Source organism: Citrus sinensis, chromosome 4 (genome assembly GCF_022201045.2).
Source record: "Citrus sinensis cultivar Valencia sweet orange chromosome 4, DVS_A1.0, whole genome shotgun sequence".
In the NCBI taxonomy this organism is placed as follows: Eukaryota; Viridiplantae; Streptophyta; class Magnoliopsida; order Sapindales; family Rutaceae; genus Citrus; species Citrus sinensis.
In genome coordinates this window covers 19,166,184-19,190,801 of record NC_068559.1, presented here as the reverse complement: position 1 = coordinate 19,190,801, position 24,618 = coordinate 19,166,184, and the positions used below count along the sequence as shown (strand labels likewise).

Here is a 24,618-nt window from a genome sequence, read left to right as displayed (position 1 = left end):
GATCAAATGAAAGTGTACCTGTACGAGAAGAACGAACCATACACCAAGTAAAACGTAAAAAGGATTAAATAAATGACACCAATCCCCGGCAACGGCGCCAAAATTTGATGGTTGTCGAAGCTAGCAAAAATAAATACCTACTCTAAATAAATTGTGTATAGTGATTGAGCAGGGTTGTGTCCACAGAGATCGATAATTATTTAAATTATTTTAAAATGTAAAACGTAAAATGGGGGAATTGTTGACAATAATAAAAATCAAATTAAAATAACAAGAGTGCAAATTAAAGTTGTAATTCAAATTGGAGAAAGCTGTGGTTGAAGGAATTAACTCAGCTTGATTCGACTACTGATCATTGATTCAAATATAAATTATTACTACTTATGAATAGACCGGTTATAGCTACTGAGACCCTCTAATAGCCAATCTCTTATTCACTAGTCGATAACCAAGGTACGACCGTTGGTTATTTCCCTAATCAATAGACAACCCTAGATACAATCATAGGATTTAATCAATTGACAGCCTGAAAAACCAGAGAGACCCAAATCCTAATCAACAAACACATACGATGGCTCATTTAAATTAGATTGTTTATTCTCACAACACAACTCTCTGCTATGTTATTTGTCACAAACATTAAAATCTTCATATGATGAATCCTTTAATTGACAATAGATTAAGTTGATAATTAAATAGTGGCCAATTATCTAATTAACAAACATAATCATGATAATCATGCAGAGAATAAACAAATACCCAAAAAGTAATAAAACAATTAAAGCATAAGAAAGATCTCACAGTAATGATGAATCAAAACTTCATTAACCTTCAACCAGAATAATAGGTTTAGTTCTTCATAAAGAGAAGAGAAAAATTTAGATCTAAGGTTTCTTTCTTTTCTCCAAAAGTCCCCCCATTTTTCACAATAGATTCCTCCCTTAAATACTCTCTCTCTCTTCTCCTCTAGAATTCTATTTAAAATAAAATACTAATATCTGAAATATTAAATTCGTAATTACAAAAATAACCAAAAATACAAAACACGTTAAACTAAAAAAACTGCAGGTCCGTAGTTGACAGCACGCGCTCACACCTTATCAATAAAGTTTTTCTGACGCTCAAAATTTCTCCAAGAAAACAATCATCCTCAAACATCATCTTGTAACTCAATTTTAGCATCAATCAATAGAATTGCACCTACAAAAATAAAACACAAGTAAATCACTATTATTAAGTGCAAAACATCGATATTAAGGGAAGTAAACAATGCAAAACTAGTGCATAAATTGCACTCTAACAACATCGGATACAACTTCTCCTCATTTTGTCAAACAAAAAAAAATCATTAGAACAGAATTAGAAACTCATTAGAAAATGAGAGACTTAGACTCGTTTGATATTAAGGTACCGTATCCTAAAAGCTACAATCAATAACTGTCAAACAAAAATTGGTAGATGTTTAGTAAACTCAACAGTTGAAATAAAAGCCAATAATATCTCTACATATAATTTTAATTTTTTCAAAGTGTTGAAATCTATTAATAATTGATTGATTAATTAATTTTAAAAATAAATATCAGAAAAAGGAAATGGTTTTCGTTGCCGAAAAATTTTCTTGTCGGTGTTATTACCATCGGCGGTTATGCTGGAAATTTCGACCGTCACCTATTGACATCACAGTCGACACCATTGGGCTCCATCTTTCGGGATCTATCCAACAGTGACACCATTGGAGTCAAAAGATCAACGGGGACATCGTAATCGGTAGCCAAGGTCGCGGCCACATCGTAAAGCCGCCATCAACCGACAGCGATTTACACTGAATCGGGACAGTGGTGTGATTTACGATCCAATTATGTAGGCGGTGCATTGCAAATGTACACGGTGTGACAGCAGCTTTACGTTGTAGCTGCTACTTTGGGCAGCGATTACGGGTCAACGCTGGTCCTCGAACATCAATGACGTCACCGTTGAATAGACTGCGAGAGATGGATTTACTAAACATCTTGGCGGCTGCCCAGCAGCCAAACATCTGTCCAAACGGGGATCTTACATTTGGTCAGAAGCTTGGAACGGCATGTGTTATTGTGTTTGAATCATGACTGGTAAGCTCTGTAGTGCGGTGGGACTGACAAAATACGCTTGCGAGTAAACACCCATGTCATCTAGCAAGAATTTCTTCAAAACGTGCATGAAGAAAATTCAGGATTCACCCGCGGAAAATCGCAGGAACTTCCACAGAAAACTAGCATTAAGAAAATTAAGTATTCCAAATTTGTCAGATTAAAAGAAAAGGAACATGAAACAGAGAGTCATATTAGCTACTTTTCCTACGCCTGGACGAAAGGAATGATATGACAAATGATCTTTGAAAAGCCCAGCCGCAAAATGAGACTTGAAAACAATAAAGTACAAAAATTTTCCATGTGGAAATTTAACCACTCGCTCTCGGTTATCCTTCATCGTTGTCATTGTTATTATTTTAGTAATTTTACTCATTTAAAAACTCTGACTTGTACAACGGTGGAAGTCAGGACTCAGGAGCTGCTTTTATTATATGGTGTGTGGATGACACATCTTAAAAGTAATTTTTAACTCTTAAATATAAAAGTGTCTTGTTGTATTATAATTTGGTGAGTCCGAGGTCGATCTATTAAGAAAAGATTTAATTTGTTTATTTTATTTTAACTAAAAATTGAAATTAAAACTTAAATATAAATAACTTAATTTAAATGAAACTATGAAATTGAACTAGTTAGGGTTATGGATCCACTCTTAGAAGTAAATAAAAGTTAATAAATTCTTTTTATCTTTTTTTTTAGATTTATTGCCCAAAAAATTAATTATATAAATTATTATTATTTTCCCTTTAATTTTATGATGGATTAAGTATTTATTGTGCCAAAATTTAATTTGTCTACAATAAGTCAAAATACCATTTTACCATACCTTATATTAAGATATTAAGAATTTATTGTGCCAAATTCATTTGTTTGTCTACAATAAATCAAAATTTCAAAATATAAAATTAAATAGAAAATAATTTAATTTATAAAATTAAAAATAGAATATGTTTAAATCATATTTATTTCCTAAGAGTTTCACCTTCCCCTAACTAATATTATTTAGTTAAGCATAATTAAAATAAAAAGAAGTAGTAAAATTGAATTACTTATAATTAAAAGTAATAAAAACAACTAAAATTGGAAATAAACTAATTTTATTTATAAAAATAATTATACAAAATATTAAAAACACACCTGGAAATCAAGATTACAAGGAGATGGAGAGAATTTGAGAAGAAGAGAGTTGTAGAGAGATGATTAAAAACATAAAAATGAGGCTCTATTTATAGAAAAATAAATTCATAATCCAGTGCTTTGCGGTCAAACTTCAAAAGTCAACATCACACGTGGCATCGTTTGACTCGTCCGATTTGCCCAAAGAACGGTTGAGATTTGGCAGGTTAATGGGTGGATCGGGTTGACCTGAATACAAAGATTCGGATCCTCCAACTTGCTTCACCAACCATTACCACGTGGCACAATCATGGCTATTGAATCATGAACGGTTGAGATTTAGTCAAAATTGCCAGCTATCTCATGCACTCATATCTATTGTAAACTCATTTCATCATCCAATCAGTGCTCGGTCAACAGAAAAAGTCAACTTTTTTTACACAAGCCCAATTTTAAGCCGATCTTGACTGATCTTTAGGTTTTCGGACCTCCGAAATCCAAATTTGACCTCCATTTATCTGTTTGGAGCCTCGAAGTATGTGAAATTAATATTTTTCCTAATAAACACATAAAAATACACAAAATTAAATATATTTAAAACATAATTCATAATTCATAATATATAAATTATAACATAAGCATAAAATAACATATTATCACTTGATAATTCAACAATTTTTAATACTAATCAGTGGAGTTAGAGAATTACATGTTCAGTTCTTATAAAATATCTGTAAAATTTACTACAATTTTTTATTTATTTATTTTGGTTATCTTACACCATTTTTAGGATCTATAAAAGATGGGCGTAGTCCTCTCTATTATCCTGAAATATATGATATATATCCTTCATGTGTATGTTATGTAGTGAATCCGTGCAGAGAGGAAAATCCAGAGCACCGTATTTCTCTTTTTCAAATTCCTCACATCTAATTGTTTCAAGTTTTATTCACTTACATAGACGCTAATTAAGATTTTGATTAGTCCCAAACACTTGATGCAGAGGTTTTTAGTAATTTTGTTTAGTTGGTTACACAAATTCCAACCATGGAGAAGTAAAAGGATAAAAAAAATCAATATGGGTTTGACTATAATTAAGCTAGGAGAGGCATGCAAACCATTGGGATTTACGGTGACAACTAATAATTAAGTCCAAGCCCATTATCCCCAAAACGCATAAGTTGATCAGTGATAAAAGCTTAAACGCCTAATTAACTGAAACTATTTTTAATAATATGGAGTTTAGTATTCGACCAATAATAATCATTTAACTATTGACAATTTCTATTTGGTATTGTTAATTAAATTAGCCCCATGATAAATGATAAAAGCATACAGCATAAAGAATAACCAAATAAAACAACAAAAATTAACTAAATCTATAAATTGTCAATAGTTAAGTGATTATGATATCCGGAATAAAGAGAGTTTATAATCCTAGCACCACTCAATTTTTAGGAGCTCTGTAAATTTAAATTTTCTAAAGTTTCGGATGATATCTTGACACACACACACACCATATATATTAATAACAGTTCACTAACTTGTACATATGCTCAAGTAAAATTTAAATCAAGAAAATATTCTTTTTAAAAAGGGTAGGATTGAGGTGATCATGATTTTTAAATGATCACATTTCTCGATATATATTTTAAAAAATTGCATAGTAAGAAAAATAGTAATTAAACTAAGAAAGAATTATTGCACAGCATCAAATGTTGATCGACATGATTTATTTATCTATTTATTTATTACATATGAGATTTATTACATAAAGTATTACAGAGTATTGATATTTGAGCCGAAAAATCTCAGTATATGACACAATAATGCCAAAAATCTATAAAACCATATGGTGTAATTATATATAGTATTAAGTAAAAAATAGAATCCTATTTTTTAATTAATACTATAAGATTTTACTGTTATTTCTATCTCGGTACAATCACTTTTAGCTAGGCTCTTTATCATTTTTCTTACATAAAAAAAAAAAAAAAAAAAGCCTAGCCAGCAATTCAATTTTTATTTGTACTAACCGATATCATAATTCTAGTTTAATTAGCTAGGTATATAACTCAGCTGCCAACCGAGGCTTTGCACTAGCATGCATCGGTTTAGCCATAAGAAGATCATATTTTGATTCAGCGAGGTCAATCTTCTCCTCATTTGATGGCAGGCTCCAATCAAAACCCTGAAGAAGCCTTGCTAGTAGTATTACAGACATCTCAGACCCAAGTGCCGCGCCCATGCAGCCACGTCTTCCTCTGCTAAACGAAACAAACCTTAATTCTGGTTCGGTCAGCTCAACTTGAAGATGATGATCAGTTGAACCAATGTGACGTTCCGGCATGAATTTTAAGGGGTCTTTCCAAACATTAGGGTTCCGACCAAGCCCTAGTCGACTTAGCAGAACGTGGCTGCCTTTGGGAATGAAGTAGCCGGCGATTGTGGCATCGCGAGTTGACACATGAGGTAGGTTAAATGGTGCAACGGGATGAAGTCGAAGCGCTTCCCTTAAGCAAGCCTTGACATAATTGAGCTGTGGGATGTCATATTCTTGAACAAGTCTCTCTTTTCCAACAACCATATCTACTTCTTCTGTTGCTCTTTTAAGAATTTCAGGCTGGTTGATCATCTCCCCCAGGGCCCATTCTAGAGCGTTGGATGGATTATCCACAGTTGCAAGCATCAGATCCTACACATGGAGTAGATATGTAGATTCATAAGTTAATTTGTAATCAAATTCAAGAGCATTAATAAGGTGATTAAAACATACAAATGTCCTAATTAAATTTACTAGATATCTTACCATGCATTGAGCTTTGATCTCATCTACTGATAATGATGGCCTCCCACTTTCATCCTTTGCTGAAATAAGGACGTCCAGCAAGTCCTGATGATCATCACTTTCCTTCTTGTAATTCCCACGATGATGCCTCCGTTGTTGAATTCTCTCCTCTATGATGGGATCATGATACTTGGAGACAGTTCTAATAGCATTACTTATAAGTTTTTCATGGCCTTCTAAATCGAATACTCTCATCCAGGGAAGGTAATCTGATAGAGTGAATGCATAAAGGTATTGGAGTACAATGAAGAGTGACTCAACGTGTTCTTCTTCTTCAAATCCAGGCCCTCCATCTTCATTACCTTCACCAAAATATCTCCTGTTAAACATCATATTCCTCATAACGTTTCCGCAATATTGACGGGCCGCATGTCTTACATTGACAACCGAACCAGATCCACGTTTGCAGCATTGACTATAAACGAATCTAACAAGATTGTCAGCTTCTTCTCTTCTCTTAAAGAGTAAAGAGTGAAGTCGTGCTGAACATAACACGTGAGAAGCAACCACTTTTCTCATTTTCTTCCACTGCTGACCCAATGGCACAACAGCTATTGACAAGAATCTTCGGCTAGAATACTCTGTCCCCATTGTGAGCGGCCGTGTTGCGAAAACTGAGTCGTTGTCTTTTAGAACTTCTAGGGCAATTTCTGGGGAAGTCACTGGAATAACATGAACATTTCCCAGGCGGATGCAAGCAATATCCGTGTTTAGTTCTTTCATCACATCATGTATCCAATTGAAGGCTGGCTTCTTCCTCCACATTTCCGGAAGGTTTCCAACTATTGGCCATGGAGAAGGGCCTGGAGGCAGAGGTAGCCGCTTTATTTTTTTCTCGGATCCCTGGATTTTGAACAAAATGTTAGGCATATATTCACGAAAATGCCCCTTTTTTACAACTTTGCAAAAATACTTAATACTTTACAGCATCATATACGAGTTTATATAGCTGTGAAAGAGTTTACAGCATTTTTCCGCATGTGGGCATGATAGAGACAACCACACACGAGCGTAAAGCATTATTTTTCCTATTTTTTCGACTTAATTTTTCATCATTAAAAGAATCCAATAGATAAAAAATTAAATCATCTATTTGAATTCATGTGAGTTAGAAAACAATGTTATATGCTCATTATATATATATACATATCTATATATATATATGAAAGAGCTTTTATCATATACCTTGAATAGTTGATTCTGGACAATTGAAAACATATCCTTCACAAATTTCCGGAGACGATTTTGAGGACTCAGCTGAAAGCTTGCTAGTGCAACAAGGGAAACGAGTGTGGTCACCAAAACAATGGATCCAAAAAAGGGATTATTTTCAAGATGAGAAAGGAAATCACTGAAGAGGAGGCTGAGGTTATCCATATCAAAAGGATTAGCAAAACGTACGGCTATCATAGCAAAAGGCAATTCTCGACTGAACGAGGAGGAGGCTGAGGTTGTATATATATATAACATTATGAAGAGAGATGGTTGTCAGTTTAGCAACCGGATATATATTTTAATGGTCACATTTAGTCATGCATGAAATTTCATTTGTTTCACCTGTGTTGAAACTCATTACGTCTGCGCTTGTGGAAGTTGATATTTATTTTGTCAGTATCTACTAAGAATACAGCTTCGTACATAGAACAGACTTTGATTTTCTTCATTGATCATTCAGATATATATATATTTTTTTTTTCTGAGTCGAGCTATTGGCACCCCTGCATTATTCTTACAAAACCCCCCTTTAAATAAAATTATAATTAAAGACAATTGAAAATTAAACACATAAATTTTTTTCCAGCAAATTACTTAATTCATAATCAATCCTTTAAAAAAAATTATATCCTATCTAACTAAAATAAATTATACAAATTTAGAATAATCTATTGTTCTCTTTTGATTCCTTATTGATTAAATATTTTTATACTTAAAATTGCTTTGAAATTATAATTTGAAATTGGTATTATTTCAGCCAATGATTAACACTAAAAAACTTATCACCCATATAACTTTTTAATTTGTGTGTAGGGTAATAATAAAATTGAAAATAATGAAAAAAATAGCACAATAATACTCTGAGTTTTAACAATAGAACAAATCAAATAAAAATTGAGAATTTAGAAAAGTGTATCTAAAAAAAGGGGCATTTTCGGACATAAAATGAATATAACTAAAAATGGGGTCTTATAAGGAGATTAGAGGGGTGCCAATAGTCCAACTCTTTTTTTTTTTTTTTGTCTGAACCACGAGGTGATCTTGAGTGGACCCTAATTGTAGGAGGTACCTTTAAACCCGTACCACAACCCAAACTAATCTCCGCTTGCACCGGGTCGGCCCGTAAGGGGTAAAGTGCTGGCCAAAGTGGTGATTTTATACGAGAGTAGGGCTTGAACCCCTAACCTCTCTTAATGAGTAAGAGTGCCGAACCACTCACACCAACCAACTTTGGTTATCATTCAAATATTTTTTAAATAAATAAATAAACTAAGAGTGGATACAAACAAAATATTTGAATTATAAGGCAAGAATTCTCTTTGCTGTTTTTTTCTCTCCTAGTAAAATAAGTGGTCAAGATTGACATTTAAGCCAATTACCAGCTTTTCTTCACTTTATTTACATTTAAGCCAATTTTTTCAACTAGATTGGAAGACTAGGAGATAAAAATACTAGGAAAATATCCTAATCCTAAATTATATATATGAATGAAGGGTTAATTTCAAATTTAATCATTATGTTCGATTTGTCTTGGTTGAAACTTAATGGTCAAATCCAGCTCATTTTGGTAAATTTTGGATTACTACCCTCGCTTGTGAATTGATTATCTTCAAATCACTTCCTTTACTTTTGAAAACCTCAAGTCACTTCCATTTTTTTCCCAAAAAATAAGGGAAAAATGGAGGTGGATTGATGAAATATTTTTTTGTCTCCTTAAAAAAATGAGGGATAAATTAAGGCTTTCACAAGTAAGAGAGCGATTTCAAGCTAGTCAATTTACCAGAGAGCTATGTAAAAATCATACTAAATTTTTTAATTATTAATTAAAAAAAAAAGTAAGTCGGCGGGCAAACTCCCAATCAGCTTTGTAGTTCAGTCCTTATTATTTGTAGGGGAAAAAAAATTAAAGACCATAGCTTCATATAATGAATAGATTAATTCAAGTTTTCAATTTAATTTCTTCATTAAAAAAGTTAGTGAAAATGCTAAATTATACATAAGATGACAACTATACCCTTATATATCATAATTAGGTTATTAGTGATTTGGAGTACAGATTTATCCTCGTGCATATTAGTGCTTTTTAGTTTTTAAGTCTAACCGCCTATTTATTAATTTGAGTAACAGAAAACAAAATTCTGCAGTAAATAAAATTTTTAATCAGTTATTATAAACTAATTCAAATATGAAAAGCACCATTAAAATAAATAACAATCATAATTCTTGAAATTAAACATCGAAATGTAATTTATTTTCCAAATAATTCCACCACATCTATAAAATATGATAATTGCTAAACTAAATAATAGAAGCATTCTTATCAAATAATGATGATGATGATGATGATGATGATGATAATAGTAGTAGTAGTAGTAATATAAGCATTAAATTCAAACTAACAAAACCCCCTAACAATATTAAAGGTAAACTGAAATTCAAAAAACAAGAAATGGCTCATTAAATTTTCAAAGTAAATTAAAAAGAACAAAAAAGGATTCTTTAATCGAATTTCCATAATTAAAGTAAACCGGTGCACTCCTATTGCTTCCGTGCACACCATGACACCACCAAAATCGACAGTTGTTACCTTCATAGTTCCCATACTTTTTGGAAAATTGGGACAGCCCTTTTTGTAACATTAATTTAGGTTACTTATATATATATATATATATATATATATATTCCCCATAATAGTTAGTTTTAAATTTTGACACCATCAAAAAATAAAGAATAAGGATGTGACCGATCAATTTTTACTGAAATTACCTCTGCGCTGCTATCTCTTTCAACCAACAAATTAAATTAAGAACTTGAATGACATAACCTCAAATTTGAAAGGATTAATTGATTCATTGTACAAATTTATAGTCTCTCAATTTTTTCGACGAATAATAAAGACTCAACCAGAATTACCCTTATATGATGTGCGATTTTTCTTCTTCAGCATTTATTAAAAGTCAAATCTAACTCATATACATCATACTTTGATATTCCAATTAATTTTTTTCTTGAAAAAGGTACGGTTGCGGCAAACCTCAAATCAACTTGTTTTGCCACTTCTCCATAATTCCAATTCGGATGTAACGAAGTTAGTTTGCCAATAACTCTTTAGTTGTTTTACTTTGCCAATAACTCTTTAGTTGTTTTACCACTCACCATTTAGGTCGTCCTACCCTCCGGTGTGGTTAGGTTGGTAACACCATCAAACTTGTAGCAGCTAACGCTCGGGTTCAAGTCTTGGGGATAGTAAGGGAGAAAAAATAAAAACCTATTTAGACTTTCCCCACCTCCTTACTTTAAAAAAAAAAAAAAAAATAGTTACATGCACTATTTTTATTTTTTTTTATGATAAGAAAAAACTAATAATCTTTCATCTTTTCACATGATATGCATGGTTTCATCTCATAGAAGCCAATGTTGAATTCTTAGAAGCCAATGCTGAAATAAGTTTGCTTCTTTGCAGCATAAATTATAAGATATTGAATAGGATATGCTAGTTTTTGTTTGTCTGTAAACGAGATTATTAAATAAAGCTTTCGCTTTCATTCAGGAGTGATGGCGATAGCAAAATGCGAAAATTAATCTATGACGTGTTTAGTTAAGGGTTAAACGTGGAAAATTATGATGAAAAGGAAAGAATTGAATTGGTAAAAATGTTTACGTTTGTTGGAGATTTTCAAATGTATTGAAGGACTTTTTCCTGTATGTTTTGTTAGTCTCGTGATCTTTTATTGTGGAATTATGCATAGGAAGACCTAAATAGTAAGCACGCAAGCATTGCTTTAAAAACAAAAATTAAAAGTTTTGATTTTATTTGTAGGATCTTTCCTTGTATGTTTCTTAGCTTCCAATGAACAAGATGGGTAGAGTCATAGAGCGAGGGAGAAAAGAATATTTCATTATTTTTCGAGGTAGTGAAGTCAAATTCTCATCAATGCCAGCCAAAAAACGCCTCGTCACCCTTTAGAATTTTTTATTTCAAGCATAGTATATTTTTTCTTTTAATCTATTAATTTCTTATTGTAGAAATAACAAGAGAAAAATTTTCCAACAACTTTTTCTTTGGATTACTTACTACTTCATGACTCTAAGACGAAGATTCAAGCCTCCCCCATTGTTGTGGGGTATTTTCTTTCATTTCCTTTGATGGACTTTGGTGGCCTTCATATTTGGGGATTTCATTAAACTTTTATAGACGCTTTAGTTACATTGTATGAGTAATGATAATGATATAAGACCCCTCAACTTATCTCACCAGTCTCTATTTTTTTAATGATATTTCTCAACTTATTTCATTAGCCCCTACTTTTTAATTTATCTTATTACTTTACAAAATTACTCTTATTTAAAATAAAAAGATATTTTATTTTTCCCCTCTCTTTAGCATAAACATCAACCCTACCAAGTACCACCTATACCTATCTTCATCATCATCAATCCACCATGCAAATCCATCACCTTCACCAATATTTGATGAATTTTAATGTTGGGTTTTATTGAATTTTGTGAATAAGTGGTGGGTTTTGTTGTTATTAGTTATATTGATTTTGATTTGTGTGGTAACTTAGAAATTTGTTTAATTTCAATTTAGGATTTAATTAAAAATTAATATTTGATCAAATGGTGAATCACTTAAAAAAGAGAGAGAGATAGTGAGAGAGAGAGAGAGAGAGAAGGATGTGAGAGATGAGAGAAGAATGTGAGAGATGAGAGGTTAATCTATTAAAAGCTTGAAAGTTAATACAAAATATTTATTTCTCAATAAGCGCAATGATGGAATAAAAGTATTAATTGAAAAGTGAGAGTTAGTGAAATAAATTAAAAATTGCGTAGAATCTGATGCCTACAATTGTGGATAATTCCATCCAACACAGGAGAATGGGCCCTTATATGTTTGACAAAATATAATGTTAAGAGTGTCATGAGTTTAAGAAGTGTATGCATCAAAATATCATTGATAGAAGTTTAAATTATCCACAAACATTTTTTTTTTCTTAACTGCTCAATTCTAAACAAAATGGAAAAGCAAAACATTTAATTAAAGTTCAATTAGCTGCACAATTCCTATAAGAAATAATCTCTTGAATATTCTAAATGACACACACTAATTATTTTCTTTCACCCTTTTCTTTATGGACAATGAGAGGAAATGTCAATCAACTAAGGGGATATTGGTAAACTAACTTAATTAAGAGCACCATTTTAATTTTTTTATATTAAAAAAATAATTAATCTTTCATGTTTTAACATGGTACGCATGGTTTGATCTCATAGAAGCGAATGTTGAATTCTCAGAATTCTTGGAAGCCAATGCTGAAATAAGTTTGCCTTTTTGCGGCATAAATTATAAGATATTGATAATGGGATGTGCTAGTTTATCTTTCTTTATAAATTTTATAATTAAATAAAGTTTTTGCTTTCATTTAGGAGTGATGAAATGTGTTCAATTAAGGGTTTAATGTGGAAAATTATGTTGAAAACGAAAGAGTTGAAGTGGTAAAAATGTTTACGTTTGTTAGAGACTTTCAAATCTAGTGAAGCATTCTATTTTATTGTATTTTATTGTAAAATTATGCACAGGACGACGTAACTAGTGAGCGTACAAGCATTGTTTTCTGGAAAGGTAAAAAAAATGATTTTATTTGTAGGGTTTTTCCAGTATTCTTCGTAGCTTCATACGAACGCGGTGGATGGAGTCATAGAGGAAGGGAGAAAAGAATACTTCATTATATTTCTAGCTAGTCAAGTCAAATTCTCATCAATAGTAGTCAAGAAATTCGTCATCACCCTACAGAATTATTTTATTTTCAAGTAAGTATTTTTTTGAGCATCCATAACATCACTTCTTTGAATTTATTAATGGAAAAGGATTATATCCTTAATGTTTAAAAAAATAGTCACAAAAACCCCTAAATTTTCAATAAGGAATATTAAAACTCCTTTTTCTACCCAAAAAACTGACCCCAAAATTTTATAATAAATAGAAATGTGGCATTAAAATAAACGTAGTAATATATACATCTTAAAATAATTTTAATATTCAAACAACATTTTTATATTTTACAATCTATTAGACTTATTTTATGATATTAAATTAATATTTAATAATAAATAGAAACATAATATTAAAATAAATAAATAAAAATTATTTTGAACATTATTAAAAAATAATTTTAATATCATTCATAGAGGATATTTTGTTAATTGTAAAATCTATTTAACCCAAAGACTTATTAAAATATATATATAATAATTTGATAATTTAATATTATTTTAAATGTCAAAAAAATTAATATTATTAGTCTATTATATAGATAATATTATTTATATTAAATTTGTATTAATTAAAAAACTTTAAAGTCAATTTTCTAATTACTGTATTAAAAGGTGTTACGGTCACAAAAGGGACTTTGTGTTCTTTTTTTAAAATTTTGGGTTCTTTTGTGATAATTTTTTTAAACTTTGAGGGTATAAATATCCTTTTTCCTTTATTAATTTTTTATAGTAGCACTAACAAGAGAAGAATTAGCTAACAACTTCTTAGATCGGTTAGTTAGTACCTACTTTGCCTCCCCAGTGGTAATGGGAGTTTTTCTTTTCAATTTCTTGTCCTAGGCTTTGTGGGTTTCAGCTATACTTTGAGCTTGTTAGGTTTTAGTTATATTGTATGAGTAATGATATTTGACCCCCTCAAATTGTCTTAGCATCCCCCATTTTTCAATTTGTTATACTACGTTCAAGAATTCTCCCTATGAAAAATTTTAAAAAGAAAATACACCCCCCCCCCTTTCTTTCTAGCATAACCGTCCCCCCACCACCTATTTTCATCAAAAATATGATCACCACCACCATTACCACATATCTTCTTCACCATTAATCCTTCATGCAAATCCATCACTTTCACTAACATATGATAAATTTTAATATTGGGTTTTGTTAAACTTTATGACCAAGTGGTGGGTTTTATTGTTATTGATGATATTGGTTTGATTATGTGTTACACATAAGAAATTATTTAATTTCAATTTGCGATTTGATTAAAAGTTAATATTTGATCAATTGGCAAATCATAAAAGGCAGAGAGAGAGAGAGATGTGAGAGATGAAAAGTTAACTTAATGCAAGTTTGAAAAAAATATTTATTTTTCAATAAAAAAATAATTTAGTGAGATAAATTGAGGGGCCAAATATTAGTACTCTTATTGTATATAATATTAACACTAAAAAAAATAAATAAACGGGGGAAATTTTGATTTAGGCTGTGGGCATTTCAGAAAGGTCAGAACGAGATTTTGAACTTCCAAAAAACCACATAATTGTTAGCATTTGGTGATGATATGATGAATTGATGATGATCTCATGCTTACAAAATGCATTTGCATGCAAAAGAGAATGACTCACTGTTCTTGGTACCACAAGTTTGAAATTCCTGCTGGATAGGGCATAAACAAAATTTGGAATAATTGAGTAAATAAACAAGGTTAGGTAGAGTTGATCAAGTCATTTTATGACTCAAATTGATAATTAATTAATATTAATAGTCAGACCTACAACATAAAAAAACATTGAATAGGTAGAAAAATGAAAACGTAAACACGAATTTTGTATCCATCAAATAATATAAATAGTTAATATAAAATTAAATAAATTAAAATTGTTGAAAAATTGGCTTTAATCAAATGGAACACCACTGCAGTCAAAGTTGAACAAGTGGCATTTTTTTTAATACGCACATATGCCCGTGCATGCTCCATCAATTCTAGGCAATGTACATTTCAATTTACTAGTGTCAGTTCTTTATTTCACTTTTGATTTTTAAGCATCCAGTTCTTGACCATAGATTAAAAGTTTCTTTTTTTTTAAAAATCTTTTAACTGTTGTGTTATGAAATGGAAGATTCTATATTGATAGATTAAAAATTCAAAATTATGTGATAAATTGGTGCGTCATGAAGAATTCTGCCTATTCAGTCTTTGAGGATGCCATTTGTCAATTGCCGATTCAAATGGGTATACGCTCAATTCAGTCAACTATTATTTAAGTGCCAATTCTATGACGAATCTTGTACATTTGAAAACAATGGATATGAAGGGATTCAAGAATATGTAAATCATCCTTATTAGTATTACAATAGCAAATTTACATATTTTGAATTATGAATACAAGAGGGACTCGACTCCTTGACCCACTCCCTCTATCTATTTTCCTCTTCCTCGTCTTCGGAGTATAGATGTTTAGATTTGACTATACATTAGATACTCGATAAATTAATAATTTTAATTAAATAATAATTTTTATTGATCATGATTTAAGACTAATATGATAAAATAATATTTTAAAAAAAATTATATTTTATAATAGGACCCATGTACTGTATAAATTAATAATTACTCAATTTAAAACAAAATCTATAAAAAAATATTATGCGACTTTTGTTAAAATTTGCTCTTAGTGCTGCTCGTTTCTTCTTAAAATATATTTTGACTAGACCTTATATCTAACTTTCTATTATACGAAAAGAAATTTAGTTGATACTGTCATTCAGTAACAAGAAATTATTTAATGTCAATATTGTTGTTTGAGTGTTTCTTTACACCAGACGGATTTTATAGCAGAATTATCATCTTTAACATGGAAAAATAAAAGCTCTACAATAATCTTACTACTATAAATGTAAAACAACTAACTACTTATCAAATAAAACATAATAAATATGAAATAAATATAAAATCAATACTATTTAGGGGGAAAAATAGAAGTTTAACGACAGAACAACATGTGTCAATGTAGAGTTTGCAAAGTCATCAAAGGGAAGATTGACCTATGTTGGGTACATCAGGTAATAAAATTGGTATGTGGAATACGCCATATTAAAGGAGGAATAGTTAAAAGAAAGTGAATAAAATATCAGCCGCGCGAGATGTCTTCATCGCCCAAAAAGAATAACTGATTCTCTAGCTAAGAATCCATTGAGGAATATTTTACCTACAAAAGAAGCCAAAAATTAGTTCATCACGATAGTTTGGACCATCTGTCCATACTTGTCACACCAAAGTGTGTGGGACTACCTGCCAATATCTAATACGCGTAAGTGTGGACAAAATACACAAATGATGCATCAACTTGCTCTCCAACCAGCTTCCAATGCTCCAAATAGTTATACGAGCCAAAGGACATGAATATCCGCAGGATAGACCAATAAAAATTCTCTAGATGTAGGACGATCGGACATCCCAAGACACTCCATATAAAAGCGCTCATGTTCTATTTTCTCATTTATAACAAAAACACATATACAATAAGGTTGAGGCTTTCTTCAACCTCCAACCACCATTGTTAAGAACTCTCACTACTAGAAAAATGGGCTACCATGACAGAGAATATCTATCATCCGACCCCTTTTATGACAGAGTTTCCATCTGTCATTGTAGCCCCTATCATAAATCTATGACAACATTTTATCTATCACATGTTCCTTTGACAGTGTATATCTATCACGCATATGTCACGAACCAAGCGGCGTCGTTTTGCAAGGCTTTTGAGAATTAATTGGAAATTTTAGCAGGTAATTTAAATTATATTGAATTTGGTGGGCTTTTTCAAAATCTTTCATAAATTAATGATTCACATTCTTTGTCATGAGATTTAAGGTTTAAAAAAATAAAATTATTATTTTTAATTTTGAAATTATAATAATACTAATTAATATTATTTAAATTCTAGAATTTTGAAATAGAAATAACAAAAGCCACATTTTAAAATTTGAATTAACTGAAATAAAAATTATATTCAAATTCATAAAAACTATCAAATACCAAATATCACCATATACTAAAAATTTCAATTACTTGAAACTTCCAACAAATACTATCATCAAAATACATGGTGAATCAAATCCGTAAGAGTAGCTCATAAATTCTCTACAATATTCAATCACTACCCCATCATCAGAAAAATAATTTATTCGTAAAAAGAACACTGATAGTAAATTCCCAAGAGCCACCAACATCACCTGAAACACAGATTACATTTAGATGAGTGCTAGAAGAATATATATTAGTGTATTGGCCACCTACAATTAACCCAATTCATGATAAAGTATTTTTCCAAGATTACAAATTAATTAACGCACAACATCTAACAACACAAAACCTCTGTTACATAATTAAATAAAATCCATCAAAATTCTATCCTCTTCTCTTGATTCCCCTATTCTCCTAAAGTTTCACCATCCTTTTCTTTATTTCTACTCTTTTTTTTTAATCTTCTCTTTATTCTTCTTCCACTGTATTTGTTCAAATTTGTTTATCAATCTAAGTTCTAAAACACATATATTACACTGAGACTCCAAGCAACGCAAATCCATTTAACTTGTTCATTAGGGCAAGACAATCTTGGCTAAGAAGCAGCATGTGGAAGTATTTCAAAATGACTAGAGAAAGACTTGCTCTAGAACTATGAAAATTAGCATATAAAAAGAAATAGAAAAAAACTAAATAAACAAACCACCCAAAGATTTCATCACATAAAGCAAGGGCAAATTATGTGCGATTTCATCACATGAAGCAAGGGCAAAATTATTATCACATCCCACTTCACACAACTCATTACATACCTTACCTCAAGGCATTACCTCAAGAACAAACACTCTGAAAAATCACGGATATCATTTGGCCTGGAATGATTAGCAAAAAACAAAAACGTTAACAAAGTGCTGCAGCAACGATATCAGAACAATTTCAAACTTAGATAGATTCTCACTTGGGGAGTCCAATATTCTCATCAAACCTTCAACTTTTATAAAATTTCACCAGATGGAGCAAACCAACTCAATCAATTTCCAGTACAATAGTGCGTATATATCATATATCAATATTGAGAACTGGTAAGTGCAACATGGTCCACAAACCAAAACATTTTCAACTAATAAAGCACAATATGTGACAAATCAAATAAATAAAAATATCTTCCAAAAAGTTCAACATGTCAATTAAGAAAAAAATTATAGGATTCATATCAGTGCATCCATAAATGGCCTAGTTTCTCTGTCAACAAGTTAGTCATAAGCACAAGTCAAAATAAATCATTTCACTGAAATGCTAGAAGACCAAGCAAATAAGCACAATCACCACCACACAAAGCATTTTCATTTCCAAAAATGTAGTTCACAAAGATTTTATAGAAGATATCTTTCTAATAAAAAAACACAAGCACCAATCAATTGTAATGGGTTTGAGAACTACCAAAGTAGTTTTCACAGTTGAAGAATAGTCTCTCACAAAAATTCACTTTATACGAATACCTCTGGTGAATAGATTTTGCATACATTTTGGTGGGCCTACCATGTGCTCAGTATATTTAATAAATAAAGGTAAGAATAATAACAATACCTTAGATGTTGTATTAGCTAACGCAAACGTTGCTTCAATTCGAACTCTCCAAAAGGCCTAGAAACAACAGAAAAATTCCTTAATTGTATTTCATTAAGAGTAAGTCAACACTCCTTAATGGTACTCCAACACCAGTAGACTACAACTCACTATTCACTATAGAGATTCGAATAGTAGTTCTCCTCGAGCATTTTGCCATGCCTCAATACCCCAACATAGGGTACCCAGGGTATGAAGCTCGCTGCAACCGGTAATACATAGAATATGGTACAATATGCATATGTAGCTCAACTACAACTATATGTTATGCTAGAGTAGAGACATCCATCACAGAAACCTCCATATAGATTTTTTCACCTTTTGAATAGCCATCCAACAGAAAATTTTTATCATATTCGGGATAGTGGTCTATTCCGCCCAACCAAATTGATACGAAAATATCCCAACATGAGGCGTAGTATGAAGTATTGCGAAATTTACAAGAATCACAGTCATAATATCACCTAGTACTTTAAATTCTAGGAGGAAATCAAATCCTTGATTCTCAGTGGGTATCTTAAAGAGTTTGTAGCCGATATGATGCAAGCTCGGAAATCTAGAGAGTAATACAAGGGCAAGTGAGTGCTTGATTTTAGCCCTGAACTTAAGGTATAAAAGTGCCCAATGATACCTACTTAGAATATATAGGCCTCACTCGACTATCACAACCCAAACCATTGCTGATTTCTTGGTTGACTTCGCCAATGACTCTAAGGCAAGGGAATCCTGGGGTATCCGAATGAGGCAACGCCCACAGCAAAAGAAAAACAAGTCTTAAAGATTTACATCTATGACTCTTCCAATCCATATGAAAAGTGGTGCGAGAGTAATCATCGTTGGCCCGGACAGAGAGAAGTTATATTACTGTTAAAGGAGTAGCACTTAACCTCCTTTTGTTCATTTTGTTTGTTTTCTTTAATGATTATGTGTTTATATATGTGGTCAATTGTGTGGGGTACCCAGGTTCAGTTGCACTATTCAATTCCCTAAGTCTTTAATGGCAAGAATGGAAGATTCTGAGATCCATCATTCTTCTTAGGATAACAATATAGTGTCATGTAATGATTTATGTCTCTGTTACCTATTAATGCATTTCTTTTTCAAAATGTGATAATGTGTGCTCTTTTACTCGCTTTTCAATTATAGAATGTGGATGACTAGTTTGAAATGTCATTCAATAAGAATATATGCACTATGAAACAAACTCAGTGTCTGTTATTGTGCAATGTTTATTATGACACAGCATAGTATCAAAAGATCACCTTATTCCAATATAACCAGAGTAACTGGCATGTTTTAATCATGAAGATCTACTCAAGGTCAGAAAAAAAATATAAAGAAATCATTGGCAGCTTGTCAAAGCGACTATAAAAATGCGCTTATTTGAATGAAGAGAAAGATGCTCAAAGAAGACTCGAGGACGAAATACACATTCGTACCCCAACGTCATGTAGATTCATCAAGGTATGCACGTGACCACACGTCCATTCTCTTATGTAAGTTAAAGTAAGGGATAAACAATTTACTAGCGAAGGGAAATCACATGAGTTACATGTTTGAGGTACTTATAAAGATAGGTGACTAGTTGACTTTGTCATTATTTATGATTAGTGTTAAAAAATTTATGTTTAATAAAGAATGAAAATGTTATTTTGTGCTTACATTATAATTTACATTTGTAATTATGTAACACATTATAAATTTCTAATTATGTTTCTATATATTTGATTTTGTGTATTTCTGTGTGTTCATTAGGTAAAATAATTTTACGTAGTTCAAGCTCTAAATAGATAAACGGATGTTAAATTTGGATTTTGGAGTTCCGAAAAAGTTAAGCTATTGTCAAGGAGGATCCTCCTTTTATACTGAAATTATAAGTTTTTACCATATTAAGTGTGGTAATTTTTAATAGAATAAGTTTTTACTATGTTAGGTGCGGTAATTGTTAGTAGAATAAGTTGGGTGTTCTTGAGTGAATTGAGTTAGGTTTATATTTGGTTAGTGGAATAATTGGCTTTATTTATGAAATAATTGGCTTTATTTATGTGTGCGGTGTGGATTGATTATGAACTAGTATAAATGAAGAGGAGGGAACACCCTTCTACACACCTCTCTACATCTTTATTCACTTCTTTCCCTCCAAATTCTTCTCCCCATCTCTCTATCTTAATTATGATTTAATATTTTATAATAAATATTCAAAAAATAAATTTAGTTTTTATTTCTTTTAATTATGTATAATTTAATTTTGATAATCATTTTTATTTCAATTATGCATAGCTAAATAATAATAGTTATGTAAGGTGAAACTCTTAGTAGAAAGATATGATTTAATTAAACTCAATTTTTAGTTGTATAAATTAAATTATTTTCTATTTAATTCTACTCGTTTTTTATATTTTAAAATTTGATTTATTATAGACAAATAAGGGAATTTGGCACAATAAATTCTTAATATCTTAGGACAAAATACGGTAAATTGGTGTTTTAACTTACTGCAAATGTTGAGTGCTGGAAATGTATATGTACAAAAGGGTGAAATCATCATTTTGCATTCCAACCCACACTAACATCTCTACTTTTATATATTTAAGTCCATTGTAATTTAATTGTGTGTAATATTCACATGTACGGTATTATTCACATATATAATATGATGATGTTGTTAACATGTATGTGTCTATAATTATGACTTTGATGATAACAAACAAGATTAAGAATTATTAAGTTTCTAAAAGCTCAAATTATTTTTCATACATTTTAAATAAATCATTATTTTGATAATATAAAGGTTTTATGCCTAGAGGAAAAATGATTTTATGAAATTGGTTTTTTTTCAGTTCATGATCTAATTAAAAAAATTTTAAGAACTTTGAAATCAACAAGTATTCCTTGAAATTATGGAAATAGACTTGTTTGAAAAGTTTCATAAAGTGTTGAGCTATAGTATAATTACGAATAGTTTCACTGAAACAATCACTGTAGCAAACAGCTAAACAATTAACTGACATTGAACATAATTGAAGATTAGTTCTGGACATTGACAGCAAACTAACATATGGAAAATGGTGATCCGACAATTTGAAATTATAGCATAACGTTCACTTGCTCAAGTTAAAAAGGCAAACCAATAAAGGCTAATGGTGAACCAATTGTGTTCAGAAAGTGAATAATGGCTAGTTTTCAACTCTAACTATAAAATAACTCAATCAAATTCAAATCAAGTGAGATCCAAGAGTTATCATTGAGCTTGCTATAGAGTATGCAATTCTTATTGAGCTTTAAACTTGTTTTTGTTTCATTCATTCACACATTGAGCTTTCATTTATAATCAAACACATTGTATGAGATAAATTTATTTGTAATCTTTTTTGTAAAATTAAGTTGAGAGATTGTAGATGTTGGGATATACTTAGGTTAAAAGATTTTGGATAATCTCTTGTTGCAAAGGTTAATTGACACTTGTGAAATTAATTGTAAGAGTTCTTGAAGCCTTGGAGGCTTGATCAGTGAAATCCTCAAGCATGGCGGGCTTGGAGGCGTGGACGTAGACATTATTGGTCGAACTACGTAAAAATCTTTGTGTTTGATTCTCTCTTCCGTTCTCTCTTCATATTTTAATTGCTTTATTTATTCGTTATTGTTTTTGAATTTATTTTATATTTACATTAATTTTTATTCAAGCAATCCATAATTTTTAGCAACCTGATTCACCCCATCTTAGGTTTCATAGCTACTATTTCAGATGTGACATTGACCGATAACGTGTCAACATCCTATTAGACCAATGATATGACATTAACTGATTATGTGGCATTGACTGATGATGTAGCAAGATCTTATTCGACCGAAATGTTCATATGGCATCGACCAATGACATAGCAGCATATTATTAGACCGAAATGTTGATGTGGTGTTGACTGATGATGTGTTCCAGCCAAGCAAAACTTGTCACGTAGTGCAATCCTTAGCATCCGAGCTGTTTTAATCAAATGACCATGGTTTACTCATTATATCTACAAATAAAGGGCTCTCCCCCGAATTTGACAGCTCAAAATCTATTTTTGAGCTCTATTTTTTATAATTCTCTCAATCTTATATTTTCTACGTATTTTGATAGAATTCTCATTTTACCCCTAATTAAAAAATGAGTAGCTAATTTAATTTCAAGCTTGGGTTGAAAGTGAAGGCTCAACATGATCCATGGACTTAATTTGGTAAGTTTATTTACTTTATCTCTCTGATTTAAGTGGTTGTTTTGACTCATCATCGATAGACAATGTATCTTCACTAGATTTTGCAGAGTATACCAACTCCCTAATGAAAGATCGTTACTATTAGGCACAATGAGCATTTAACATCATATTTATTAAAGAGAAAACTCTACTCCAGTATTTTATGGGTCGTCTTGACTCAGTATCGACAGAAAATGCATCTAAACTATTTAATGGACGGTCTTACCACGTTATCGATAGAATGATTATTATTGTCTGGCGCAACGTGTTCTTGACACCACATTTAGCGGAAAATCATTACCCTCTAGCACAATGAGCACTTGATACTATATTTATTAGAGTGAGAATTATAAGAAGTCGAAATACCCCCTCATAAATTAATTAGAACTTAAAAGAATATTAAATTTATGGTGCAGCGTTAAGTGCGAATCTAGAGACTCAAGCACCTCATTTGCGTTTTTTCATCTTTAATTCATTCCTGCCATTTTATTTTAAATCTTAAGATAAAGAAATCACTTCCAACCAATACACATATGAACTTGAAAAATTAACCCTACATATAATTAGATCCACCTCCTCGTGGAATCAACACTCGTCACCATAAAATCTATACTGCAATATATTCGTGCATTTGCGAGTACAATAAAATTTTCACAACAGTAGACAAATTAAATTTTGACACACTAATACTTAATTCATAGTAAAATTAATCAGAAAATAATGATAATTTTATAAAAAAATTAAAAAAAATTATTAAGTTATGTTTACTATTGAGAGTGGATCCAAAATTTTAACTAATTTATTTCTATAATTTCACTTCAATTAAATATTGTGTATTTCAATTGTATTTTTAGTTTTTAGATAATCAAAGAAAATTAAAAAATTAAATCTTTTTCTTGTGGATCGATCTCAGACTCACCGACTTCTATTATAATAAGACACTCTTATGCTTGAGTGTTATAAATCATTTTTAAGTTCTGTCAATTTATCCTGTTGATTTGATTCAAAACGAATGGCGGATCACAAGATTTTCAACTGTTTCACTAAAGGGTTGGCATGCATTTTGACTATTTGTCTTGCTGATTTTATTCCACACGAATGGTGGATAATGATGTTTTTTACCATCTCGTATAAGGGTAAGCGAGTAGCCACCTTTATCACTATTTATTTTTCTTATTTAATTCCATGTAGATGGCAGATCATGAGATTTTTAACCATATTACATAATGGTAGACAAGCAGTCACCTTTATCACTATCAATTTTGGTTATTTGATTCCACACGAATGGCGGATCATAACGTTTTCAACCATTTTGCATACGGGTGGGAGAGCAACCATCTTTATCATTATTTATTTTGCTCTATAGATTTCAAGCAAATGCAAATTATGAGGTTTTCGACCAATATTACAAAAAAAGGTCAAGAAATGCCCTATGAGACTTAAAAAGAGTGGGAAATAAATTATTCACCATTATTGTTACGCTAATTGTGGATTTACATGCTTAATTAATTTTTCGTGTCTTTGGTTACATGATAAGAATTGTCATAATCTCCTAAAGATAAGCAAAAAGCATATCTAGATAAATTGTCATATTGATAATAGAACTAGGTTGCTTAATCATGAAGGAAAAGATAGCACAGTGAATATCAA

General features: G+C 31.0%; 1 protein-coding gene across 1 annotated transcript; it reads right to left on the bottom strand.

Annotated features, from left to right (window-relative positions):
• Positions 1-5,304: 5,304 nt before the first annotated feature.
• Positions 5,305-7,467, bottom strand: LOC102625186 (phenylalanine N-monooxygenase-like). Its single transcript, XM_015532189.3, has 3 exons — positions 7,276-7,467; positions 6,052-6,933; positions 5,305-5,937 (listed from the first exon to the last, which is right to left on the bottom strand). The coding sequence occupies exons 1-3, from the start codon at positions 7,465-7,467 to the stop codon at positions 5,305-5,307; spliced, it is 1,707 nt and encodes a 568-aa protein (XP_015387675.1).
• Between the last annotated feature and the right edge of the window lie 17,151 nt (positions 7,468-24,618).

Bases quoted from the DNA above. Each gene is read 5' to 3' on its own strand.
- LOC102625186 (XM_015532189.3), bottom strand. From the start codon at position 7,467: ATGGATAACCTCAGCCTCCTCTTCAGTGATTTCCTTTCTCATCTTGAA. The intron at 6,934-7,275 runs GTATATGATAAA...TTCAAAATCCAG, and splicing joins TCCAGAATCAACTATTCAAG to GGATCCGAGAAAAAAATAAA. The intron at 5,938-6,051 runs GTAAGATATCTA...CTCCATGTGTAG, and splicing joins AGATCAAAGCTCAATGCATG to GATCTGATGCTTGCAACTGT.